The following is a 26,279-nucleotide window of genomic DNA, read 5'->3' as shown; positions in this document are numbered from 1 at the left end:
AGCTGGGCATCTCAGAACCAGCAAGTCTAGCTGTGATATTCGTGGCCATGGTTGATCACAGTGAAAGGATAAAAGTGCATAAGGCAGAGACCAGGAGAAACCAGGCAAGCATCCAGGTGCGGACCCCTTAATTCTCCCAGAAATCTTTGCGACAACATGCACAGAGTAATGCCAACCAAGGAAGCTCACCTGAGCCTTGTCCAGGGTTTTTACTGGGAAGGAGTGCGGACCACCCATGTGCTTGAACTTAGTCTCCAGCCACTCCACAGGTCAAGCTGAAACCATGGGGCCAAAGGTCCCACCCTAAATTGTATTGTTAGCATAGACTCTCAGCCAGAACATCCCAAGAACTTAGAACACGACCTGCCAGGAGCTGACCAAGGGCCTGTCCTTTCTTGAGATCATGCAGGTCCGAATAACCTAAGCCTGCTTAGTTATTTTTTTTTACTGACCTACATCAGTAGGGCATTCAAGTACCCCCAAACCTCCATTTTGCTTCATGAATCAGCTGAATTTTCCTCCCTGGGACCCATGAACAAGGTAAGGCCTAGCATTCCGTGGGAACAGTTTGTAGGGACAGCTGTGCGGATTCTTCCTCAAAGATGGCCCCTGCGCTTGCTAGACCTCCTGGGAACATTTCAGTGTCGGTTAAAACATCTCCATCAGCCCCGGTGACTGATGATTCCATGGTAATTTTCTTCCACCCACCCATCTGCCCACAAGCATTCATGATCACTCCTTTCTGTCCTCTGCCCGATGAGGGAGGCTCCCCGATGGTCCCACACTCAGTGACCCAGGAGGTTTTCCCTTAACAATGACTTGACATGGAGGCATGCAAAGGATGTCCAGTGCTCAGATACAAATGCCCTCCCTCTCTCGCTCAAACACACACACACACAGAGCTCATTCTGTCTTGCTCGCTTCCAGTTCATAGCCCACTGTGAGCTGTACCCCTCAAGGGCAAGGCCAGGTTGAGTCATTGCCTAACACCAAGTATACAGGAGGCATTGGTACATGTTTTCATATGAAATAAAAATCCATCCTAGCTGTCCTCTGAATGTGTCATGTACTGCCTGGCCAGCACACCTCTTGCACAAGCCATGCCAGTCCTGGGAGCATGCCTCACACCTGCCAAAGTACTCCTGTGCCTTCAAGGAAACATCAGTGCCCCTTGTCCTGGACACCCTGTCCCCGCTGCCATTCAGACCAGAGGATGGAAAGACCAAGGGAAGGAACATACGAAAGTTCACACTCCTGGCCATGGCCTTCAAAGCCTCTCTTGTTTTCTGGCTCTAACCTGCAGGGAGGTGTAGACCTGGCTGGTGGGCACAGCACGGGCTCTAAAGGGAGGTTGACCTGGGGCTAATCTTGTCCATTGTGCCCAGGTGATGGGACCTTGGTTGGGAGCTGACTCCTTTCTGGGCCTCAGTGTGCTTAACCAGTAATGGGCACAACCAAAAGAACCTTGGAGCAAAGCCTGACTCCAGCATTACTAGAAAGCTACAGCCTTCAGGACAGCATGGAACCCAGCGTGGGACCCACAAAGAGGACACAGAAAACCTGAGGACAGAGAGATCCTGAGCGTGGAGCAGAGGCCAGAAGACTCACACATGCGTGATCAGCTGATTTTTAACAAGGCTGCCACAATAACTTGCTAGGAAAAAGAAAGTCTTCCCCACAGTTGTTTCTAGAACAACTGGATAGGCTACCTGGAAAATGAACCTCAACTCCAACCTCACACGAAAGTGAATCGTGGATCTCCATAGAAAAGATGAAGCCATACCATTTAAAAGAAAACCCTGGGATCGAGCCCTGCACTGGGCTCTCTGCTTGTTGGGAGGCCTGCTTTTCCCTCTCCCACTCCCCCTGCTTGTGTTCTTGCTCTCGCGCTCTGTCAAATAAATAAAATCCTTATATAATAAAAGTAAAAAATAAAAAAAATAAAAGAACACCTTGAAAATCCTTACAAACCTGGTTAGCAATTATTGACAAAAACATAAACTGAACTTCTTCAAAATTAAAATGTCTGCTCTAAGAAAATGAAAAGTGAGCCTCAGAATGGGAAAAATATTCATAATATACCTGCCCGAGAAAGGACTTGTCTCCAAAATATGCAAAGAATGGGCACAAAACGAAGCCACCATGTGTCCCTGGTGGACTAATGCCACGCTAATGATCAATGCTTGAGAACAACGGCAGCTGTGACCCTCACAACCCGGGCCAGGAAGTCACCCTCCAGCCCACCATCCCGCTGGTCACCACTCAGGCCCGCTCCCCAGCCTGAGGTCAGCAAGACTGAGGAAAGAGGGGGTGTCCTACCTAGGACTCTAGCCCCGATAAGCATGACCAACCCACAGCCCCTACCGCAGTGCTACCCACAGAGCCCCTGCTGTGTCTAAGCCTAAAGCAGCTAAATGCTGGAAAGGGTAATAGGTTCAAGCACCAACAGATCTGTGCCCAGAGAGTCATTCAGGTGGCTCACAGACCAGGACCCCAAAGTAGGCAAGCTCATGGCCTAACTGCTACCTTCTGCTGGGTGGCTATGGCTGGTAGCTTTCCCTACTGCGGCTATTAGGGGACAGGTGCAGCACAGATCCTTGTGGTGGTGGTCTATTCCTGGAGATCTCCTCTCTCGGAGGCAGGATGAAGCTGTGAAAAGGGTCACAGGCACTGTCCTTGACAGAGGCCTGACCACCCACTCTGGCTGTGACGGTAGGCAGCATTTAAGGGAGAAGCTCCTACAGCCCCAGGTTGTGAAAACTAAACGAGATCAAGAGGAACTGCTGACCACACACTCTCCTTAACCTTGAACGCACTGGGCTCAATCCTGTTCCAGGGCCTTTGCACTGTCTATGCTGTTACCCAGGCATGGGGCTGTCTGCTTGCCGCACAGCCAGCCCCCTATGGTCGCTCAGGTCTCAGCACTGTCCCCAGTTAGATCCTGTCAGGATCCCCACTTTCAGATGAGGCAACAGAGACAAGAGAAGTGGAGTTTAACTGGGTGTAAACTTCTGCAGAGGCCACCTGTGTACCCTGAATGCATTGCCCCACTTCTCCAGGTCTCTCCTGCCCCCTTTGTAAAGCAGATCTGCCGTGGCCTAAGAGGAGATGCCCCCACCCCCGCTTTAGTCCCGCATGACCCTGGATGTGACACAGGTTATCTCTGGCCCAGCCGCAAGTGACAGCAAAAGAAGGGACTGGAGGCAGCAGAGTGCAGGGTAGGAGGCTTTATTTCACTGAAGGAGTGGGAGGGAGAACCTGGACAGAGGGCAGCAGGCGGTGTGGGTGGGGACTGACACTTGGACAGGGACTGGGTTGGGGAAGGGCTGCCCCCAGGCCTGTTGGGAAGGAGAAACTGAGGCTGGCCTCTGTTGAGACCTAACCCAGGGGGATGGGGGTGGGGATGGGAATTGGGTCTGGAGGAATGAGGGCCCCCTCCCTCTGGGCTGGACATGGAGCCCGGGCCCTGCCTCACTTTCCTCCTACAGGGCCATAGTCCCTCCTGTCTCACTGGGGCCATGTGGCCCCCACACCTCACTGCTCCTGCCCCAGAGGAGGGGGCTGGATCAGACAGGGCAGTGGACAGGGAGCCTGGGGAAGTTAAGGAGCGCGGGGTGGGGTCCATGGTGTGCAAGGGGGTGGTGGCCACCTGGGTGGTCAGTTCCTGGCAGCGATGACCACGGAGAGAGCCACACCCCCCAGGGCAACAGCAGTTGCCCCAAACAGCCACTTCCAGGGGATGGACTGTGGATAAAGGGGAGGGAAGAGAAGGCTGGAGAGTGCTCAAGATTGATTCCCCAGGCTTCAGCTACTAACATGGCCCCAAAAGGCCTCCCAGCAAACCACTGCCTGACAACGCCTTTCCTACCTTCTGGCAAACTCCTACTCATACATCAAAACTCAAGCCAAGTGTCCCCTGCTCTAGAACTCCTCCCCTTCCCCTCTGAAAGAGCTATCTCTGCGCACCCTGAGCCCTCCAAGTCTTCTTCCATCTTCTGCTTTAACCCTGACTGCACAGGACTGAGGCTTCTCTGTGTTCCCAACATGGTCCAACACAGCCCAGCTGACATCAACGTTTGCAAAATGAAGAAACTCCTTCTGGGTGGCATGCCCCACCCTTAGCCCCTGCCCCTCCTCTGGGAACATCCCTGCGCCTGCCAGCCCCCGCTCACCCAGGCACCCTTGCCAGGACACTTGGCAGGCAGCCGGCTGGGGTTCCCCAGCATTTTCCGGTACAGGGCGGTCTCTGTGCTCCTCTGGGCTGCGTGCTTCTTCACCAGTTTTGAAAGCTCTGCGTGGATCGTCTGCAAGAGGTGGGTGTCAGCTGGACTAAGAACATGCCGTGGTAGCAGCCAACCTGACCACCGTCTCCGATGTTCCGCCTTTCTGGGGAACCTGGTCACTTTGGGGCGAGGACCACTGGGACACGGAAGTTCCATCTGCTCCTCTCGGGACATCAGCAAAGTAGGGGCTGCCATCTCTATCCCCCTAGGCAACCAGTGGATGGGGCAGAGTACAAGGTGGCCAGGAGAAAGGAAGATTTTGGTAGAAAACCTGAAGACACTGACACTGGCCATGTTGGTAGCACCCTTGGCCTCTGGGATTCTGGCTGGGGAGGGGTGAGCCCAGACCATCTATGCAGGGGTCATAAGGGTCTCAGCAAGCTGGCTGGGGCTCTTCAGTCACCCAGCCCCTTGCCGTCACTGCCTAGGCTAGAACCCCAGGAGAGCCATAGCAAACAGGACAAGGCAAAGACCACAGGATGACTTCCCAGACAAGCTAGCAGGGTAGGTCCCAAGGTTGCCTCCTTTCTGCTCACCTTGTTGGAAGGTTCCAGCTTCAGGGCTGCCCTCAGAATGGGGATGGCCTCACTGTACTCCCCTTGCTGGGCCAGCACCTGTGGAAGGAAATGGATGGCGTCATTCTAGAACCACAGTGCACCACGATATTCTTCAAAAGGCCCAGCCCTTGGGGCACCTGGGTGGCTCAGTGGGTTGGAGCCTCTGCCTTAGGCTCAGGTCATGATCCCAGGGTCCAGGGATTGGGCCCCGCCTTGGGCTCTCTGCTCAGCAGGGAGCCTGCTTCCTCCTCTCTTTCTCTCTGCCTGCTTCTCTGCCTACTTGTGATCTGTCAAATAAATAAATAAAAATCTTAAAAAAAAAAAAAAAAAAAAAGCCCAGCCCTGCTAGGCTCCTGGTTATCCTGACTAGACCCAAATCTATCACCCACAATCACACCAGGGACCGCAGCCACCCTTATACCGTCCCTGAGCCTTCAGACAACATAAGCGCCCCACTAGGCCCCACTAGGCTCAGTGTCATCCCAATCTGCTCCCTCCTCTGCATGTCTGTCTCAGCCTTTGCAGGAAATCTGGGTGCTGGCCTCACCTCCTCCCTTTCCACCCTAGCTGGCTCAAGAAGCCAAATGAGCATTTCCAAAGCTTTGACTACAGTGAATGATTCAGAGCCAGCCAATGAGGCCCACCTGAACCATGCAGGTGTCACTGACAAACATGGAAGCCTTGAACTTTCTGAGTGAGCAGGTAGAAGCACCTTGGTCCCCCTGAGGGGAAAACCCACAGCAGACAGGCACAGCATCCCAACAACATTGCTAATGCCTGGATCCAGCCATGCCTGAAGCCAACACCCTATAATTAACAATTCCTAAGTTATTAATTCCTCCTCTTGTCTGAAACTGTTAGGATGGGTCTGTGTCACCTACAACCAGCAGATACAAATGTGAGGCTATAGGAGCAGACAATTCCACTGCCCCCTAGAGCATCAGACCCCTGAAAAAATAAAGATAGCATCTTCTTCCCACGTTTCTACACAGAACCCTACACACAAGTGGTTTAAAAATGCTGATTGGAGGGAAGCCCTGCTCATGCCTCTCATTGACAGGCTAGGTGACCCACCATTTGCTTGTGTCTCAGTTTCCTCAGTACTGCTAAAGGCACTGAATTCTACCCCCGCCCCCCGCACCAAACACACATACACACGCGCGCACACACACACACACACACACACACACAGGTGGAGATGAATAGCAGATGAGGACAAAAGCAATTACGGTCAAGTCTACACAGGCCAAATTCATTCCTACATTCCACAGCATTTACTGGGCACCCACTGTGTACCTGGCCCTGTTTGCATGGCTAGAGATTTACCAGTGAGTGAAATGGACAAAATTTCCAGCTTCTAATAAGGGACCTAACAGCCACGATGACACCTGCCTCTGCTAATGGCATCACGGTGAACATGAAGACAGGGCAGGGGGTCAGGTGGGTGTGGGGGGGAGAGCTTCCTGAGGAGGGGACATCGGAGCAAAGACCTGAAGGAGGTGAAAGAGGGACCCATGGGGCGATCTGGGGTGTGAACGGCTCAAGCAGAGGGCAGAGCTTGTGCAAAGTCACTAGGGTGGGAATAACCCCAGCCTGGGCAGCAAGCAGTGAGGAAGCTGAGCAGGATGGAGAGGAGGAGGAGGAGAGATGGAGGGGATGGTGGGAGGACCCGATGACCCAGAGCCCCAAGGGATGCAATGAGGACTTGGCTTTTTACTCTGAGACGTGTGAACCATGGAGGATTATATACAAGGAGCAGTCACCAAAGGGCCACAGGGCAGTGTCAGCAGTTAGGAGGGAACTTAAGACCTACGGTTCAAGTCTGGCTTGTCAACAAATTGCTATGATCCAGACCACACCCCAGCACCTGTCTGGGACTCAGTTTCCCCACCTGTATCCCAGAGAGCTTGGCTGGCTGATGCCGTGCTCGTCTCAAATCCAGCGTTTGGAACCAACCCCACTGCTCTGGGTGTGGGGCTATCAGTGGGTCCACTGGCCCGCAGCTCACCTTGCCCTTGCGGAAGAGAGCCTTGATGTTGTCAGGCTGGTGCTCCAGCACAAGGCTGCAAGAGCGCAGTGCGGCTCGGTAGTGGTCCAGCTTCAGCTGTGATGCTGCCAGGTTGTTCAGACATTTCACCTTCAGCTGCAGGAGCTGCTCCTCCTCCTCGAATGTCATGTCCACTGCGACGGGGGGCAGGGGATGTTGGTGTTCAACCGTGGCCTTGGTTACCGCACCGCCAGCCCCACACAGCCAGCCTTCTGTGGAGGGCTGGCCACATTTGACCCCAGGGAAAGGCGCCCCACACACTGTGACCCAGGCCAAGGCCCGCTCCCTCTGGACCTGGTGGTAGAGGGGACTGAGTGGAGAGGGCCTCGGAGTACCCCAGTTCCAAGAGACTGAAGAGAGGGGCTCTGAATTCCCAGGGGCGGGGCCTCCACCGTCTATTCCTTGGAGGACCTCAAGCCTCTCTGGTCTCAGTTTCCCTATTTCTAACACGGGCCAAGACCAGCCCATCCTCAGGGTGCTCCTAAGGAGTAAGACCGAGCCTAAGCAATGCAAAGACCTAACCACAAGGCACATGGATTGACATGGTCCCCAGTCACTCACATTCCAACATCTACCCGTGTACTATTCTGTTGATCGAGGACATACCGTAAGTCTATAGTGGACTCTAGTCTAAGGGTCAGGAATAGTTGAACATCTGTCCACATTCTGGAATATTCTAGATCATTCTGAGTCTGAGTCCTTCTGTGGCTGGATGCTTCTGGCACGAGTGGATGGCTTCGCGGGGCGGGGGGCGGCAGGATTTTACTTGGCACTTACCTTTGGCGCTAGAGGTGATGGCCTTGATGGCGAGGTCGTAGGAATTGGCAGCCAACACGAAGTCGGCCCGCTGGTAGTGGGCATTGCCACACTCCCGCTTCCGGTTGGCCAGAGCCACACGCTCCTGCCCTGTGAGCATTTCCAGGTCAGGCCCATCTACGGCAGTCTTCAGGGTCACCTCCAGGCACAGGGCCGCGTGTGGGGGGATGTACGGGCTCCTGCTGGGGGATGGGGCAAGAGCAGCACTCAGACCCAGCGGCCACCATGAGCAAACCCCAGACACACTGGGTTGGCTAGGGAGCAGGGGGGAAAGGGCGAGGGCTCAAGACTTGGGAGCTGGCCCCACCATCACCCCCTCCTCAGTGAAATAAATGAAAGGGAAATAACTTGCCACCCATGGGCTTCCTGACTTGGTGAGTGACTTCCCCTCCCTAAGTCTGTTTCTTTTGCTATCAATTTGGTGGGCAAAGGGGTCCCCCATGGGGACCCTGCTGGTAACAGGTTCTCACCTGCCCTGGGGGCCATAGCAGTACTTGGAATCAGCAGTGACCATAGCTGTCTCCCCCACATCCATGAGTGGAACGCTGAGATCCAGGGCCTGGTGTGTGGGGGCAAAAGGGTCAGGCAGGCTCAGGTACAGAGTAGCAATGCCATGCCCACTCCAACCCTACCACCGCCCTGCCCCCCAGTGGCCACCACCTCCCCTCAGTCCCCGCAGGCCTTCTCCACTCAGCTCCAGACCAGCGGCCAGCCCTCCCACCTGGATGACGTCACAGTCGCCCAGGGTGAACACCAGCTCTGGCTCTTCCTGCACCCGAGTGCCGTTCTCCAGCGAGGTCTGCAGCTGTACAGTGACTACCTGGCCTTTAGCTGGGCGGCTCGAGCCGGGTGGGCCTGGGACCAGCGTCTTCTTCCGTAACAGCCCGTTCCCTGCCAGGGACCGGGGACGAGCAGCCTATCACCACACAGGTCAGATGGGTGCTTGCTGCCCCGGCACCCCTCTCCCAGCACCCAGCTGAGCCTCAAAGAGCTGCTCTGCCACTTACTGGGTAGGTGATCCCATGCCCCTGGAACTGTCCCTGGCTGGACACTAGACATGAAAGGATCAATCTGAGGGGTGACAATTATGGCCTGTCTGACCATTATCTTAAGAAAATTTAGATCTAGAATGACTGGGTGGCTCAGTTGGTTAAGCGTCTGCCTTTGGCTCAGGTCATGATCCTGGGGTCCTGGGATTGAGTACCGTTACCAGGCTCCTTGCTCAGTGGGGAGCCTGCTTCTCCCTCTGCCTATCACTCCCCTGCTTGTGTGCACACACACCCCTCTCTGACAAATAAATAAATAAATAAAAGAAAATTAAGTCTTGGCCCGGACAAAGAGCTGAGAAAAGTCATCCTATCCTGCCAAGCAGAATCAGGCTGGCAGGGATGTCCAGGACAGACTCTGGAGCCACCCTCCACTCCCTCTCCTGGTTCCCAACCAGCCCTTCAACACTGGGCCTCCATTTACCTAGCCATGAAATGGACACATCAGGGAGACCCCTGGTGACACCCAGTGAGCAGTCTGCTTGGTTATCAGAGTCTCTGTGACACCAGGATGTGTCTCCGCCAAAGAAGCACATCACTACACTTCAAAGTTAAGCAGCCAGAGGGCCTATAAGCAACAGTGTCCCTGATGGGCCCACAGCCCATGTTTTCCTCCAAGCCCCAAGCAATCACAGGAATGGCCAAATGGCCATGGTGAACAGCTACTGAGCAGCCATGAGGCCCAGCATCCTCATGAATCCACTCAAGGAACCCGCACAACAAAGAAAGCCACTGTCATCCCACGACCACCACTGAGGCAACTGAGGGCTTACACCTGTGAGGACCATCAGACTAATACCTGCAGTCATCCATATTCCCAGCATTTACCTGGATTCCACAATATTCCACTAGTTTGGGATATACTGTAACTCTGAATGGACCTTTGACTAAAGGTGAGGAACAGGGAAATAGCTGGAGTAGTCTAGAATGTTCTAAAATTTCTGTACTGTTCCCCACCTTGTCCATGCTACACATCCAGTTTCAGAACTCATCTAGTGGCTCCCTAGGAATCCCTGTGTCTCTTAAGTTTCTGGGCACGAATGGTGGATGTGCTGGTCGGGTTATAAGCAGGCACTGCCTCTTCTCTTATCTCAGTAGACTCTGGGCAAATCATGTACCCTCTCAAGGCCTCAGTTTCCTTGGACAGAAGCCCAAATTCTCACCTCAGAAAGCAGCTGCCTTAAACATAAATGGACAGTCAGGTTTGTGCTCAGAGGGAAAGCAGAGCAGCTCTTAATATCAGTAAAGAAGAGCTTCCCAAATTCTAATACAGCCAAGGAAACTGTCTGCTGGGCAAGCACCTCCATTCACTGAGCCTCAGTTTCCTCATCTGTAAGATGGGGAGATGGTGGGATGCCTGGGTGGCTGATTTGGTTAAGCATCTGCCTTGGGTTTGGGTCATGATCCGGGAGTCTCAGAATTGAGTCCCGCATCTACTTCTCTCTCTGACCCTCTCCCTTCTCGGGCATGCTCTCTCTCAAATAAATAAATAAAATCTTAAAAAAAAAAAATGGGGATTTGGTAAAATTACATTATAGGGTCGTTGTAAGGCTAAAATATGATGTGTGGGCCTGGCACGGACCCAGTGTTCAGCAAATATTACCTGGTGTTATTTTTATTTTTTGTAATGTTATTATTTATTTATTTGAGACCTAGCAAGAACAAGAGACAGCATGAGCTGGGGTAGGGGCAGGCAGAGAGGGAGTAGCAAACTCCCCTCCAAGCAGAGAGCATGATGTGGGGATGTGGGAACTCGATTCCTGGACCCTGAAATCATGACCTGAGCTGAAGACAAATGCTTAACTGACTGAGCCACCCAGGCACCCCAACCTGGTGTTATTTTTAGAAGTGGCATTTCTATCAGCAGTAGAGATGATAACAGTAACAATTCTGCGTTATCAAATCAGGATTATTTGACACTATTGTTTTAATATCAGTATTTGTGATCCTATTAACGATGTTTCACTGCCATCATTATTAGTGGACACTAACATTATTTAATATACCAAGTATCAGTACCAGTAACAGTATTTCTCTCTAGTTTCCGGGGTCACTATCATGGGGTACATGATGGGGCATGTGTGTGGGATCCCCCAGTTTCTTTCTTGTAGGCCTTCTCTGAGCAGTTGCAATGCTAATGCATGCTATGAGTCAGAGGATTGAACAAAATGAGATGTCTTCCAGATCTATTTGACCCCTGGACACATTTTCAGAGAAGAGGCACTTGTCAGACAAATGCCAAAAAAGGAAGCAGTGGGGGTTGGGACCTGCCAGCACCTGGAGTACTGGCTGTGTGGTCCTGGGCAGGTGACTCAGCCTCTCTGAGCTGCTCTTAGCAGCTCTGAGAAACAGGGCTAGAACACGACGTGCATGTGTGCATGTGACAATGAAAGGGGTTCTTAGATATGAAGTGTCTCAACCAGTTGCCTGTGGCAAGCGATCACCGTGGTTACATGTTTGACTTCCAAACTACTGCATAGCAGAAAGGGGGAAATAAGGCTCAGGGGAGAAGATGGCCTAGGCCAAGGTCATTCCTGAACCTGAGCTGTCCAGGCCATGTGGGTCAACCCAAGCCACCCCTGCTCCTTACCCAGGATGTCCAGCCACTCATCCGGGGCTGGGGCGGGCTCGGGCTCAGGCTCCATGGCGGCCAGGAACTCTCGGGCCAGGGCCCCAGGCTGCTCGGCCTCCTCCAGTGGAGGCCGCCCCACGTCTTCAAGTGGTGGCAGCTCACTCAGATCTTCCTCCTCCTCCTCCTCCTCCTCCTCCTCGCCCTCTGCGTCTTCCACCCCATCCAGCACTTCGAAGTCCTCGAGTGGTGGGACCCCAGCAGGCGGTGGGGCAGTGGGCTCAGGCCCCGAGGCAGAGGGCTCAGCACAGGAAGCCATGCTGCTGGGGGGACGGGAATTGGCCCTGGTGGGGGGAACGGATGGGGTAAGAATCCCACCCTCACATTCTCCTCTGCATCCATTCACCCGCTGTGTGACTTAGGGGCACCCGGCCTTAATTTCCTCATCCGTACGGCGGGTAAAGAACAACCCAGGCTTGTCCCACACATCGAACCCTAGCCATCAATCAGTCTCAATGTTAGCTGTTTTGCAGCTGATTATTTTTTAGTTTTTACAAATACCCAGAGTAGGAAACATCCTCTGCCCCCATATTTTACAGAAAAGTAAATTGAGGCCCAGAGGGGTAAAGCTATTTGCCCAAGGTCACAGAGCAAGGTAACTGCAGGGACAGAATTTGAACCTGGGGTTTTAAACGCCCAGAGGGGGTTGCTAGGATTTTTTTTAGGGTGACTTAAGTCTCAGGAAGTCTGTTTTTAGAGCCCAAAGGGAATTGAATCTTTACCAGGACTCCCACCTCCAGCTGCCCCTTCTCCTAAGGGTTGCCACTAGAAATCCCAAGACTTTTCTTTCCATACCCTGAATCTAATACCAATCCCCCAATGCCAAGGACCCTGGCCCATACCCTTCCCTGGGAGCCCTTCCTCCTCTCCTCAAGACTCCTGACCACTCTCTCAAAGTAGCCTCCTTTACAGGGGTGGTCAAGACCCCCAAGGGATTCTACAGCCTCCTCTTCTGGCTATGAACAACTGCCCCTCTTCCTCAGGCCCCAAGCTCAGAGGTGGTAAAGCCTAGCTTTCATTCTGATTCTAACCCACAGCATCTCCTCCCTAACCCTCACCTGCCAGCTCCTTCCGGGCTCCGGCCCCATTTTCTGAGACCCTCCCAGCCCCCACCCCCACAATCCCCTGCGCCCGCATAACTCGCCCTCCCCCCTCCCCCAACCACCGCCCCCAGCCTCGGCCCGCTCTCCCCACAGCCGCTCAGTCGACCCGTAAACACCCTGATGTCCCCAGACGCCCCTCAACAGATCGCATCATACCCTACACCCTCCAGACGAGCCCCCCACCCGGGCCTGGCTCTCCGTCAACCTCCCACCCAGGCCCCCAACGCCTCATGCCTGTTTGACGCCACCAGTCTGGGGCCCCCGACCCCCCGCACCCCTCGGGGCCCCTGGCCCTGCACTTCTCTGCCAGCACTGCCCCCACCTACTCCCCTCAGTCCCCTTCGGTTCCCATCCCCAGCCGCCCGCGCTCGGCCGCGCCCCCTCTAGCACTCCGACCCTCCGCGCCCCCCGGCTCGCCTCCCCCCGCGGCCCTTGGCCCCGCCCATCGGCCCCAGCACCCGTCGCCCCGGCACCCAGACCAGCCCAGGCCTGGGCAGCGCCCCCAGCCGGCGCAACCCTGCCGGCGCCCCGGGACACGTGCCTCCGGCTCCGGGACCCCCGCCTGGGGTCCTGCGCCCCCCTCCCCGCCCCCAGCCGCGGCCGCCGCGCCTCGGGAACCAGGCTCGGGCGCCCGGCCCCGCCCCCGCCGTGCCGATTGGCCGCCGCTGCTGCGACTGTAGCATCCATTGGTCTGTGCGCACATCCGTCTCGGAAGCAAGCACCACCCCCTTCCTGCTTGTTTCCGCGGGGCGTTCTTAAAGGGGCAGAGGCTGCCGCGCCACCCGGAGCGGGGGCGGGGGCGGGGGCGGGAGAAGGGGTCTCCGGGGTGTCTTCGCCAATCAGCGCCGCGCTGCCTACCAGAACTCACCGTTCCCGTTTGAGCTTCATCTTGCTCATCTGAAAAATGGGGATAAACACTCCCATGCACGCACTCTCACCTTGTGGGGCTGTAGTAGGACAGCCCTAAAAGGTGTTGCCTTAAGGAGCTCAGACGTGACAGTGCAGCGCTGGGACTGCTGGACGAACCACCCTTAAGCACTAATTACAGATATGGACCCAAGGCCTCGAGGGGAGCGATCACCCAAGGGCACGCAGAACCTCTGTCACCCTCGCATGGTCTAATCCCTGAGAAAGCTTTTCTTTTGCACAGAGAAGAAACACAGTTAATGGTTAGGGAGTGAGCAAGCAGGGCTGCTGGAAGGAGTTTCTTCTCCCTGCACCCTCTGCCAGAGGTTGATAAGATACCCATGGCCTCAGGAGAAGGTGGTAGCTTCGATTAGATGGGTTTTTATGGATCTTGTTTTGAAAAGGAGGGGGGGCACTTACTCTTCCCTCGTTCTATTTTGTTTCTTTCCCAGGAGTTACCATTTGCAGATCTCCTTCGTTCTTATACCACTCTGCTCCACCCTGGGAAGAATTTTGCCTGTTTTGTCCCTACTGCATCCTTGATTGATGCCTAGCACCTATGGTTTGGGAGTTGGATAAATGAATGAATGAATGAATGAATGAATGAGTCACTGGCTATTGGAGGTAGCTAACACCAGAGGAGGTAACTGGCTTTGGAGGTAACTAATTTGTCAGATTGGTGCTCCTTCCAAGGTCACCTCCTACAGGACGCTCTCCCAGACCCCCCCAAGGCAAAGCCTGATTGGCTCCCCTCTTAGCAGGATATCACTAGTTATGAAGAATCACTTCATAACTGATTTTATGTCTGTACTATTATTTGACTTAACTCTGCCTTGCCCACTAGGTTGGAAAACCCCCATAGTCTAGGAAGGGTCTGTTGTTTGTCATTGTTTTAGCACCGGGGCCTACACAGTGACTGGCACAAAAGGAGAGGAGGTGGGGGAATTCAGGGAAATCATTGTGGTTGGAAGGCAGGCAAGCTAACCAGCGAAAGAGGTGCTAGGGTGGTGAAGATATGTGAGAAATTTCCTGGGAAAGAACATCAAATAAACCCTGGGCCAGTGCTGGTTCTGAGGGACTTGGGACTACTCCCTATCCATCTCTGAACCTCAATGGTTTTGTCTGTTTGTTAAGATTATTTATTTATTTGACAGAGAGATCACAAGTAAGCGGAGAGGCAGGCAGAGAGAGAGTAGGAAGCAGGCTCCCTGCAGAGCAGAGAGCCCGATGCAGGGCTTGATCTCAGGACCCTGGGATCATGACCTGAGCCAAAGGCAGAGGCTTTAACACACTGAGCCACCCAGGCAACCTAGTTAGTGTTTTTATCTGCATAGTGGAATCTCTTACCCATCCAGCCCCATCTCTATTATAAGGGCTGGAAGAATTGTAATAAACACTGATACTAATAAGTAGACAACCAAATTCAATATAAACTAATAACAGCAACTATTGAAACACTAACAATAATGGCTGACACTCAGACTTCACAGGTGAAGGCAAACATTCACATGTATTTAATCGTTGTTGTATGAGCCTTAGGAGACAAATGCTCTGATATATGAAGATCATGTCATTGACTACATGGTATTGCAATTGTCATAGTTTTCCTGGTGAACTCGACTTTTTATTGTTATGATGTGTTCCTCTTTATTTCAGTGTTTCTTGCCTTGGAGTGGAGTTTGTCTCATATTAAGATGACTCACAGTTCTCTTTCGGTTCATTGTTTTTTCTTTGGCTCATTTTTTTAAAGACTATCTTTATTTATTTGTCAGAGAGAGAGCACACAAGCAGGGGGAGCAACAGGCAGAGAGAGAAGCAGGTTCCCCGCTGAGCAAGGAGCCCAATGTGGGACTCAATCCCAGGACCCCCCCCCCCAGGATCACAACCTGAGCCGAAGGCAGATGCCCAACTGACTTGAGCTACCCAGGTGACCCTTGGCTCGTTATTTATTTATTTATTTTTCTTTTTTTCCCCCCAAGACTTTATTTGACACAAATATAGAGAGACAGGGAACACAAGCAAGGGGAGAGAGAGAAGCAGGCTTTCCGCTGAGCAGGGGGCCCAGTGCAGAGCTTGATCTCAGGACACCAGGATCATGACCTGAGCCCGAAGGCAGATGCTTAACTGAGCCACCCAGGTGCTCCAGCCTCATTTTTAAAATGCACCATTCTTTTGCAACCTTTATCTTCTATCTTTCTGTATCTTTACGTTGTTTGTGTCTCCTGTAAGTAGCACAGAATTGGGTTTTGCTTTTTGATTTAGTCTATCTTTTGTCTTTTAACTGGGGCATTTGGCCCATTTACATTTAATATAATTATGGACCTATTTGACTTCCTATGTGTTTTTTCTCTGACTCACCTGCTCTGTGTTCCTTTTCTCTCTCTTTTCTTGCCTTTTCTGGGATTGGATGCATGTTTTTTGGTAAGACTATCCTCATCTTACAGATGGAGAAACTGAGGCACAAAGAAAGTAATTGCCTTGTTCAAGGTCACAGTGATGAAAAACAATATAGGTCAGGTCTCTTCCCTATTGAGCTTTTATTTCACCTAGGGAGCGGGATATTGCACAAACAATGATTGAGGTAAGTATCTAATAGCAGCTGTGATAAGCACTAAGTGGGAAATAAAACTAAAAAAGGGGCAGAGAGCAGCTTCCAGTCCCCAGACTCAGGCCTCCCCCCAACAATGTTCCCATCACTGGTCTGAGTGTCCCCATCACTTTTCACCTTCTCCCTTGAATACAAAAGAGAAAAATATTTTCTTGTCTCTACTCTGCACAAACATTTGGGGCCAACCAAGACCCTTTTAGCCTTGACCTGTACCCCCCAGCCCTTCCAAGACCCTTACGAAAAATTTCCTGGCTTCCCACAGAGCCTGAGGGACCCATTGAAAAGCTTGGTTTTGGGACGCCTGGGTGGCTCAGTTGGTTAAGCGGCTGCCTTCAGCTCAGGTCATGATCCCAGCGTCCTGGGATTGAGTCCCACATCGGGCTCCTTGCTCGGTGGGGAGCCTGCCTCTGCCTACCACTCTGTCTGCCTCTGCTCCTGCTCTCTCTCTCTCTAACAAATAAATAAATAAAATCTTTAAAAAAAAAAAAAAAGAAAAGCTTGGTTTTTCCAGCATGGGCCACTTCTGGTGCAGTCTGCAAACAGAAGCCATGGTTCCCAGCATCCCGCACCCAGGCTCTTCTCTCAGCACTGGCTGCTGCCTGACTCACAGAGCTCCACAATTCTTTCTTTCTTTTTTCTTTTTATTATTATTTTTTAAGATTTTACTTTATTTATTTGAGAGAGGGGGGGGGCATGAGAAGGGAGAAGGTCAGAGGGAGAAGGAGACTCCCCACTGAGCAGGGAGCCCAATGTGGGACTCCCGGATCATGACCTGACCAGAACCGGAAGGCAGTCGCCCAACCGAGCCACCCAGGCGTCCTCTTTTTTTTTTCTTTTTAAGATTTTATTTATTTATTTATTTGTCATAGAGAGACACAGCGAGAGAGGGAACACAAGCAGAGGGAGAGGGAGAAGCAGGCTTCCTGCCAAGCAGGGAGCCCAATGCGGGGCTCCATCCCAGGACCCTGATACCAATCGTGACCTGAGTTGAGGGCAGACGCCTAACGACTAAACCATCCAGGCGGCCCATATATTTGTATTTTCTAACTCTTACCGCTGAGAGGATCTCTGAGCAATGAATGATACCCCAGTAGCAGTGAGCACACCAACCACCCAGATCTTAGTTTCTCAACACCATTCTCCAAGAAGAGGAACCAGTCTCCTTGGAGAAATGGCTGATTCCAGGGATATTCCAAACCAAACATGGAACAGCTTGTAGTGCTAAAACTAAGGACGTTTTCAGAGAAAGATGGAGACATATTTTTTAAAATATTTATTTGTGGGGACAGGCAGAGGGAAAGGGAGAGAGAGACTCTCAAGCAGACTCCCCAACTGAGCACAGAGCCTGATCCCATGACCCTGAAATCACGACCTGAGCTGAAATCAAGAGTCAGACACTTAACCAACTGAGCCACCCAGGAGCCCCAAAGATGAAGACATATTAAAAGAACATAGAAGCTAACCTAAAGGGGCAGCAAAGTAAGTAGTGAATTAATTATAGGGGTGCTGGCTGGCTCAGTCTGCAGAGCACATGACTCTTGATCTCAGGTCGTGAGTTCAAGTCCCATGTTGGGCATGAAGCCTACAAAAAAGAAAGAAAGAAAGAAAGAAATTATTGTAACCCACAAAATAAAATAAATACTCATGAGTTCATAGTGATATAAATACTTGAATAAATGCATAACTAGAGAAGAATGGACAACTCTTGTTTACAATAGAATTCCAATTTATAACTAATTAATAAACAGAAATCACCATAGCAATTTTTGCTGGTAAGAGCCATGGATAGATGCTAAAATTAGTGGATGAAAATACTTTAAAAAAGAAAAAAAAGTAGGGCACCTGGGTGGCTCAGTCAGTTAAGGGTTGGCCTTTGGCTCTGGTCATGATCTAGGGGCCCTGGGATGAAGCCCCACATGGGGCTCCCTGCTCAGCGGGGAGCCTGCTTCTCCATCTCCCTCTGCCATCTCCCCTCCACCTCCACCCCCAACTGTGCTCGCTGGCTCTCTCTCTCTGTCAAAGAAATAAATAAAAAATTTTTTTAAAGTATTAAAAAAAAAACAACTAGGGTATTTGCATGGTCTCTTAAGGTATCTCCCCATAAGATAATTACTGTAAAGGGGAAAATGGTAACTTAACAGTTGAGAAACGGGCAAGCAATGCCTTAAGTAACCAACGTCAACATCACCAATGATGAGACACATCAATAACCTGTAACTCCAGATATGACATACTGAGAAGAACACATCCCTTCTGTGGGATTCCTGACAAAAGTGAGAAACTTCCGTCTAATCATGAGGAAACACTGGACAAACCCATATCGATGAGTAGTCTACAAAACCAGTACTCTTCCCAAGTATTAAGGTCATAAAAGATTAGGAAAGACTGAGAAAATGTCACCGAGTGGAGACTATAAGGAGACATGACTAAACGTAGCATGGGATACTTCCTGGTTGGGATCCTAGACCAGAGAAATGTCACCAAAAGCGAAGCAGGGATTTTTGAACTGGATGAATCTGATTCCCAACCTAGAAAATAGGTTGTCTGGCTCTGGGTCAACCACGGGCCTTGAGGGAGTACCTGTCGCTGCTGGACCTCAGTCTTACTATCTGTTAAGTAGGCTGTCTTTTAGAGTCCCTCACCCACTTCCGGGCTGTCGGGCATCTCAGGCCTTGGAAACCACGCAGGCGCGAGGGGGACTGCTTGATTGGCTATTCGTTGTGACGCACTCACGAGCAATAACAGCACCTAAGCCCCACCCCTTCCTGCCGCGCCTCCTAGCACGCCTATCGGCCCCGTGCACGACGCTTACACGCGCGGTCGCACGCATGGTGCGTGGTGACGTTGTGGCGGCGGGGGCGCCATCCCGGAAGCGCGAGCAAGGCCGCCAGATGTGCAGGTGCTGCTGCCACCGACGCCGGGGCCGAGTTCGGGGTGGGGCTGGGGCGCCGGGGCCGCTGGGTAGCCGGGCCGGGTCGGGCGCCGCCCCCGGGCTGTGGCGGGGTGGGACGCGCCGCTGGCCACATCTGGGCACCCCTCTTGCGTAGAGGCCTCAGTTTCCCCGGACGCGCAGTGTAGTCTCCGGTGGCTCAAAGGGCCGGTTCCGGATCCGGGGCGCGGGAGCTGGGGCCTCCTGTGTTCAGGCTGTGCAGTGTCACCCGGAACCGGGCATTGCCCTCTTTGGGCCTCAGTTTCCCCGCTTTGCAGGGGCGGGGCGTGAGGGGGTATGCGAGTCCCACCTCGCTCGCGGGTTTTGCTGAGCTTGGGCCGCCAAATTAAATTCTGTGTAAATAACTGGGTGGAATCACGGCATCTCAGCCTTGCGGTGTGACCTTGGATAACTGAGCCCACCCGTCTGAGCCGTCGTTGGCCTTGGAGATGGTAGTGTTTATTTCATAGGGATGATTGAGGATTAAATGAAGTGCTGTACAAGTGTTTGCTCCTGTTCTTATAAGTACCAGGGAGCCCCTTGCTAAAATGTTGGTTCCCGGGCCCCGCCCTAGGACTTCGTACTCTCTGGAGAAACAGCCAGCTCCGAGCCTAGCTCCTTATCACTCTTGGTTTCAGCCGCCACAGATAGCGCTGTGAGATTCTGATTATTTGTTATTCTCATTTTCTGGATGAGAAAACTGATCGGGGAGGTGAGAGGACTCTCCCAAGGTCACACAGCCTACTTCTCTGCGTGTTTCCCTCATAAATATATTTGGAGCAGAGACCAGAGCCCTTGCTGTCATTTCCACTTTGTATGTGGGCCAGACTATTAGGGAAGTTTTCCTGAGAAAGGCAGCTGGGTGGAGAGTGTGCCTTGAATCCATCAGCCTTCACATCTGGGAGCCAGAGGCAGGAACGAGCTCTACTTTGAAGCAGAACCCTTTTCTACAGGTCCAAATCTTACACCTGCCAAGCACTAGCTAAGGGGCTTCCTGCCACCGGGCTCTCCCCTTGAGTCCAGGTGTCTTCTTGATACATGATCACGCTTCTTTGGAAGTCTGGATACTGTGGGTGTTGGTACCTGGCACATAGTAGGAATTCAATAAACATAGTGGTTATTGGGTGAGGGGGAACTTCACCAAGTGTGTAGTTTATTTCCAGAAGGCCCCCAGGGGCTGCAAATAAATAACTTCTGGTCTCCATGCTTTGCAGGGAGAAAAGTACTAGCTGCTAACATTTGTAAATGAGGCAATGTCACACACACACACACACACACACACACACACCCATTCACGTTTCTGGAAAAATTCAGAAGTCTGGCAGAAGTCAGTTGCCGTAAGAAGTAACCGTCCTGGCATAGGTGGGCACTAAACATCTGTTCGGATTCACACCTTTGCAGATCCTGTAGACTATGGGCATTTTGAGTTGTGACTCAGGTTTACTGGGTTTGTGGCAATGGTCCATTTCCTCAGTTTCTGAGTCTCAATTTCCTAATACATAATTAAGGATAACAGTTCTGTGTTTGAAGCTTAGTGGTTTAATAGCATACAGTAAGTGCTCAATAAAGTGGAGGGTGGATCAAGTGGGCTCTGAAAGCCCTTCCTGGTCCTGCATGTGAATCTCAACCAATTGCAACTGGGCCTTTCTATCGGCAGTTAAATAATGTGGATCCCAGAGCCAAGCTATGTCAAGATTCCGGGTTTTGCCTGATACCGCCCCCTGGAGGGTGAGTGCTGAACCTGTGGCCCCTTTCTGCCCTGGCATGGTCCAGGAGCCCCCCACCTTCCATGAAGGTTATTTGCCTAGCCACAGAGCCATCTAGGTTGCTGCGGCCCACAGCCTGACTGGAATTCTTGGCTTTAATTTGCTAATAAAAGTCTACCGTCAGAGCTGAGTTTGAAAGCCGCCAAGCTAAGTTCTGGTGATCCCTTGCTGTAAGCTGGGTTCTGGGCTGGGCTCTGGAGGCAGAGACATGCTTCTGTTCTCTAGAGCTGACATTGTTTTGGGAGCCACAGGTGAAAGGGTCAACTGAGGGGGCACCTGGATGGCTAAGTCAGTTAAGGTTCAGCTCTTGGTTTCAGCTCAGGTCATGATCTCAGGGTCATGGGATCGAGCCCGGGGTCAGGCTCTGCACTCAGGAAGGAGTCTGCTGAGATTCTCTCCCTCACCCTCTCTCTGCCCCTCCCTACCACTTGCCTGTGTGCACGTACACTCTCTAAGATAAATACTTGTTTGGAAAAAAAAAAGGCAACTGATAACCAAGATAATTTCAGGACAAGATGAGCTAATGAAGCAGTAAAACGAAGTGCTAAGTGACTGGAGTCGGGGGTAGTCATCAAAGACCTGGGAGAGAGGATCTGGAGATGCTGATGATTTGAGGGGGCAGTCATGCATATGGGGACAGCAGGTGCAAAAGCCCTGGGATGGGATGAACAAAGTCAGAAGGATGTGGGAGGAGGCTGGTAGATCTGTGCAGGTGGAAGGTGGCCATGGGCTTGGGATCATGGAGACGGGGGGGCCATAGAGGTGGGTGGGTGATGGGATTCTGATGTGCTGGGATACAGTTTTAGATATACATCCTCTCAATACCCCCTGAATCCTCAGGATCATGAACAAAGCTGAGACTCGGGTGGTTTGACCCAGGACTTACGGTCATGGGGCCCAGGGTTCCCAGCCCCTCCTTCCTACCCCACCTACCCCACTCCCTGGTATAGACTGAAGACTCTCTTCCTGCCTGTTTCAGGCAGCGGAGGAGGAGGAAGAGATGGACCCCCCGGACTCGGCCTCGAGGGTCTTCTGCAGCCGCATCCTGAGCATGGTGAACACAGACGACGTCAACGCTATCATCCTGGCTCAGAAGAACATGTGAGTGGTGGCCAAGGGCTGTGGGCCCCAGGCGTGGGAAGGAATTCACCCGCTGGCCAGCATTCTTGCCCTGCCCGCCCTTACCCTGGGCCCACACTGGTGATAAAATGAAGGAAATGAGCAAATCTGCTGGCTGGCTCCAAAGTAAATTCCTTCATGGCCTGGAGGCGAGGCCTTGGCACAGGAAGCAGGGTTTTGGGATGGTTTCACAGCTGTGGATGGCTTGGCAGGGGCCGCAGCAGCTCCTGTCCCAGGGCCTGGGGGTGGGGAGTTGGGATAGGAAGGGGCTGCAGGAGGGGATTTAAGGAAGCCAGTGAGCTGGTCTCTGTTAGGAGCCTGGTCTCTGAGAGCCTAGGCTGTCTCTGGAGAGTACCCATGGTCTTTTGGAGGGGCCATCAGTAGCTTTTACCCTCGTTGGGGCTTGGCACTGTGACCACCACAGCCTCACCCTAATTCCAACCTGCTCTGTGGGGAAGAAAATCTTGCACAATCTGGGGTAGAAGAACAGCCTCCTGTGGCTTTATTTTTGTGTGTTTAAGACAAAGCTCTTCATGCCATTTATGACACAGCACAGACCTGATACCCTTGCATTTCTCTCATCCAGTGACAGGGGTGCTGGCTTTGTCTGGGTCAGATTTAGGCCTGCCCTGGTGAACTCCCACAGTGAGGGAAGACAAAACCAGACACAGACCTTCCTGGCTCCATGGTGTCAGGGCTGGGCCAAAGGAATAGCTGGGTCTAGAAGGTCAGGGGAGTTGGAGTCAGAGTCTGCTTGCTGAAGTGGGGTAAAGGCTACATGGTAGGGTTTTGAAGGTTGAATAAGAGTTTGCTAGGTCGCTCAAACAGTAGGGAGAGTTCTGCAGGGCAAAGGAACAACACATGAAGAGGTCATGGAACAGGAGGGAGCTTAGTATGATTAGTTTGTAGGGCGTGGTTTGTAGGGCTGGTGCCTTCTCTCCACTGCCAGGCTGGACCGCTTTGAGAAGACCAATGAAATGCTGCTGAATTTCAACAACCTGTCAAGCGCCCGCCTGCAGCAAATGAACGAGCGCTTCCTGCACCATACAAGGACCCTGGTGGAGATGAAGCGGGACCTGGATAGCATCTTCCGCAGAATCAGGTGGGTCCTCAGCCCTTCCAGCCCTCTGCCTCCCCGCTCTGAGCCTCGGGTTCCTCCACTCTTCAGTGAGGACCATGCATTCCATATAACAGAGCAATGGGGACATTCATTTGTTTTATGAGGCTTCAGCACTCACTTAGCATCTGAGAAGATCTGAGCTTTGGGAAAGAAAATCTTGAAGTTTCTGAATTTAAGTTTTATTTATCTTTCAAAAAATGTAACATAGCAGCAGTTGCATCATGCAAAAAGGCAGGCAGGTACAGCCAGGGAAAGGCAAGCCTCTGGTCCTCCAGTCCCCAACTCAAGTCTTCTCTCAAGAGGCCTATGTGATTGCTGGGTTTTGTGGGTCCCCTTCTGAGCTGTTTCCTGTGAGGACAGAGAAAAATGATACTCCAGTCCACAGGCACGCAGAACACTCCTGCAGTACCTGGAGCCAGATGAATGCCACCGCTGCCAACCATGGTCACGTGGCCAGGTCTGGAATTAGCCAGAGCAGCAGCTGGGCAGCCGCCCCCACACCCACTGGCACACTGGGGAGCAGAAATCAGGAGACAGGCCAATTAATTCCTTTATAAAAGCATATATTTTCTGGGGCATATCAAACTGGTTGCCTAGGCATGGTGTTTGTGGGTGAGCAAGAACCCTTCAGGTTGGCGCCCTTCGTGCGTATCTGTGTTGCCCAGGAAGAAGACAGTTGTTTCTGCCCCTTGGGTGGGGCACCCAGTGGTGGTGGTACTTCTGGGAGGGACTGGTTGGCCATAGTCACTCCTTGACTATGAGAAGGGGTCTTTCCATCCCAAAAACCCCTTTCTCATTCTTTGTAAACATGACTTCATAACTTTGGGGGAAAAAGGAAAAAGAGCAGGTTGAAAATGAAGCAGGCCTTTCTCTGTGAATGTCTGTTTAACGCGTGCAAGTGCTCAGTGTCTGGGGTGTGGATCGTCACTCCTGTCCCCCAGACACTCTCATCCCGCTGATGGGGGACAGGCTGGACAAGTCACCCATAGGAGTGACTGCTGAGGAGGGGGTGAGGAAGCTTCCTGGAAGGTTATCTGGGCAGAGGAAGGTTGGACATAAGAAGAGCATGGCAGGTAGAGGGCCCAGCCAGACCCAGCACTGAGGACCCACACAAGCTTGTGACAGCTAGGTGGCTGCCATCTGCCCTGTGGGTGAGAGGTCTGCAGGGTTGAGCACGTGGGCCGGCCTCCCTCCAGCCGAGAACCAGAGAGTGACAAGCAGTATGTGTGCGGGAGGTGGGCAGTTCCCATCCCCACCCACCTAGAGCTGGCAGCAAGGGTTCCTTGCACCAGGCCCAGCCTGTCTGCTTGGCAGGTTCAGCCCTGTATGCCTTCCCTTCCCCTGCAGGACGCTGAAAGGGAAGCTGGCCAGGCAGCACCCGGAGGCCTTCAGCCGTAAGTGTCACCCAGAGCTCCTGTCCCCCACACCTGGCCTCTGCACCCGCGGATGCCTGTGCCTTCATCCCAGAGCTTCCTTCTAGAAGGTCACCTCAGGGGCTGACACTAAGCCCAGGCCCTGGTGGCCAGTAGATCCAGAGAGACCTGGAGCAGGGGGCAGAGATGGAGGTGCTTGGCTGGTCTTGGCAACTGGTAGAGCAGGTGCCGGGACCAGGATCCCCTCCCTGGGGAGAGGTTACATGGGGGAATGTGGATAAGAAAGATGACAGTCCTTGCCCAAGTGGATGTAACATAGCCCTATGAGCCAGGCTCTTACCTGTAATTCCCCATGAAGTGGGGGCTGTGAGTAGCCCATTTCATATAGGGGAGACTGTGTAGCCTAAAGGAGCAGTGACCTCTCAGAGGAAGTGCAGCATCCCCCATGCTGAGCCTCAGTTTGCCCCCTCTGCCAAATGGGCCAACATCTCCCTGCCCCAAGGCTACTAACAGCTATGGGCACAAAGGCAATGCTGTTGGGGTATCTGGCTGCCTGAGTCAGTGGAGCCTGCAACTCTTCATCTTGGGGTTGTAAATTCAAGCTCCACATTGAGTGCAGAGCTTACTTAAAGAAAAAAAAAAAAAAAAAGGCAATGCTGTCATCAGGCCTGGTTTCTAGAGCAGAATGCTGAGGCAAGGATGGTGAGAGGCCTGGCCCTGGCCACACAGTCAAGAAGCCAGAGCCAGGCTCAGGCTTGACCCCAGAGAAGCCAAGTCCTGGCCGCACCTTGCAGGAAAACCTCTCACCTGCCTGAGCCTCAGTTTCTTCCTCTGTAAAATGGGCCGCATTATCCCCCATAGGGTGGCAGGGGAGCTGTCAGGGGTCACAGGCCCAGGTAATCCCTCATCATGGTGCCCATCACAGTGACTAAGCCAATTCCTGGCCTCCATCCCCCAGACATCCCAGAGGCATCCCTCCTGGAGGACGAGGATGAAGACCCCATCCCACCCAGTACCACGACCACCATTGCCACCTCGGAACAGAGCACGGGCTCCTGTGACACCAGCCCTGACACTGTCTCACCCTCCCTCAGCCCTGGCTTCGAGGACCTCTCCCATGTCCGGTCCAGTTCCCCTGTCATCAATGGCCGAAGCCAGACGGATGATGAGGAGACACCGGGCGAGTAACACCATTCCCTGGTGCCTCGAGGGGTCTCAGGGCAGTGGCAGCACTCCCCCGGTGTCTGCGGTGGCAGCAGGTAACCCTGCCTGGAGATCAGCAGTTTTGCCACCCTGTTTTGTCACCCAGGGCTCCCCGGGGGACCTGGCTCCCTCTGGGGGTGTGGAATTCCTAGGGGGTCTGTCCTTTCTGCTTCCTCATTGAGAACATCTGTCTTCTGCAGACCCCTCTGCCAGGCCAGGGGATGACCAGCTCAGCTGGAGTTGTTGGGCAGGGTGTAAGGGAGCTTTTCCAGAGCCAAACTTGAGGTCTGCTCTAAACAACATTTAAAGGCTCCCAGAGACCACAGCCAGATAGCCCCTGCCCCAGTGCCCTGGTTGAGACCTCCTCAAAGTGGACCAGCACTGTCTTGTCTGAGTTCACCCCTGCATCCCTGTACCCACTAATTCTGGTCTCCCTGTCCCTTTTTCCAACAAAAGTATTGAATACTGTCTCCAATAGGTATCTCAAGGAGGTTTCTGAGATAATTGTAGAAGGCTCAAGATGGAGGCTGGCCATTCAGCTGCAAGCCTGATAAGGCCTTTGTTTCTCTGACCAGAGGTGTGAACCTTGAAGGCCCAGCAGGCCTCTCACAGGGCCTCCATGGAGCAAGCTGAGCCACCTTGGAAAACAGAGTTAAACGGAATATTTTTGTACCCGATGTTTACAGATGCTATTGGGAAGTTATCAATAAAAAGACTCTGTTACTAAAAAGGGAAGGGTGTACTTAACAGTGGCTTCCTTCCGTCCTGGGGCCC

At 52.6% G+C, this 26,279-nt stretch overlaps 2 protein-coding genes across 6 annotated transcripts; one reads left to right on the top strand and one right to left on the bottom strand.

Moving 5' to 3' along the window:
* Positions 1–3,212: 3,212 nt before the first annotated feature.
* Positions 3,213–13,136, bottom strand: FKBP8 (FKBP prolyl isomerase 8). Of its 2 annotated transcripts, XM_045081473.1 has the most exons (9): positions 13,023–13,136; positions 11,340–11,662; positions 8,425–8,594; positions 8,174–8,262; positions 7,665–7,885; positions 6,849–7,021; positions 4,820–4,897; positions 4,173–4,304; positions 3,213–3,744 (listed from the first exon to the last, which is right to left on the bottom strand). In XM_045081473.1, exons 2-9 carry the CDS (start codon positions 11,635–11,637, stop codon positions 3,658–3,660), a joined length of 1,248 nt encoding a protein of 415 aa, XP_044937408.1. In that variant the 5' UTR covers positions 11,638–11,662; positions 13,023–13,136; the 3' UTR covers positions 3,213–3,657. The 2 variants fall into 2 exon arrangements, with proteins under 2 accessions (XP_044937408.1, XP_012916132.1); XM_013060678.1 differs by lacking the exon at positions 13,023–13,136 and having other exon boundaries at positions 7,665–7,882.
* Positions 13,137–18,763: 5,627 nt separating this feature from the next.
* KXD1 (KxDL motif containing 1) lies at positions 18,764–26,240 on the top strand. 4 transcript variants are annotated; one of them, XR_001180842.2, is made up of 7 exons: positions 18,804–18,894; positions 20,582–20,652; positions 21,670–21,791; positions 22,759–22,911; positions 24,277–24,323; positions 25,261–25,561; positions 25,984–26,240. XR_001180842.2 is itself a non-coding variant. In XM_004760931.3 (6 exons), the coding sequence occupies exons 2-6, from the start codon at positions 20,611–20,613 to the stop codon at positions 25,488–25,490; spliced, it is 594 nt and encodes a 197-aa protein (XP_004760988.1). In that variant the 5' UTR covers positions 18,804–18,894; positions 20,582–20,610; the 3' UTR covers positions 25,491–26,240. The 4 variants fall into 4 exon arrangements, 3 of the variants coding, with proteins under 3 accessions (XP_004760989.1, XP_004760988.1, XP_044937380.1); XM_004760931.3 differs by having other exon boundaries at positions 25,261–26,240; XM_004760932.3 differs by lacking the exon at positions 20,582–20,652 and having other exon boundaries at positions 18,764–18,894; positions 25,261–26,240.
* The last annotated feature ends 39 nt before the right edge of the window (positions 26,241–26,279 follow it).

Source organism: Mustela putorius, unplaced genomic scaffold, assembly GCF_011764305.1.
Source record: "Mustela putorius furo isolate JIRA1106 unplaced genomic scaffold, ASM1176430v1.1 tig00000095_pilon_pilon_pilon, whole genome shotgun sequence".
Classification (NCBI taxonomy): Eukaryota; Metazoa; Chordata; class Mammalia; order Carnivora; family Mustelidae; genus Mustela; species Mustela putorius.
The sequence above is the reverse complement of the archived record's forward strand: the minus strand, read 5'-3'. Positions and strand labels throughout refer to the sequence as shown.

What these genes read in the sequence shown, in the direction of transcription:
- KXD1 (XM_004760931.3), top strand. Translation starts at nt 20,611, where the DNA reads ATGTCAAGATTCCGGGTTTTGCCTGATACCGCCCCCTGGAGG. An exon ending in CTGATACCGCCCCCTGGAGG is followed by an intron (nt 20,653 to 21,669) that starts GTGAGTGCTGAA and finishes TGCCTGTTTCAG; the next exon opens with GCAGCGGAGGAGGAGGAAGA. An exon ending in GCACCCGGAGGCCTTCAGCC is followed by an intron (nt 24,324 to 25,260) that starts GTAAGTGTCACC and finishes TCCATCCCCCAG; the next exon opens with ACATCCCAGAGGCATCCCTC.
- FKBP8 (XM_045081473.1), bottom strand. Translation starts at nt 11,637, where the DNA reads ATGGCTTCCTGTGCTGAGCCCTCTGCCTCGGGGCCTGAGCCCACTGCC. An exon ending in TGCTATGGCCCCCAGGGCAG is followed by an intron (nt 7,886 to 8,173) that starts GTGAGAACCTGT and finishes CCCATCCCCCAG; the next exon opens with CAGGAGCCCGTACATCCCCC. An exon ending in AGCTGGAACCTTCCAACAAG is followed by an intron (nt 4,305 to 4,819) that starts GTGAGCAGAAAG and finishes CACCTCTTGCAG; the next exon opens with ACGATCCACGCAGAGCTTTC.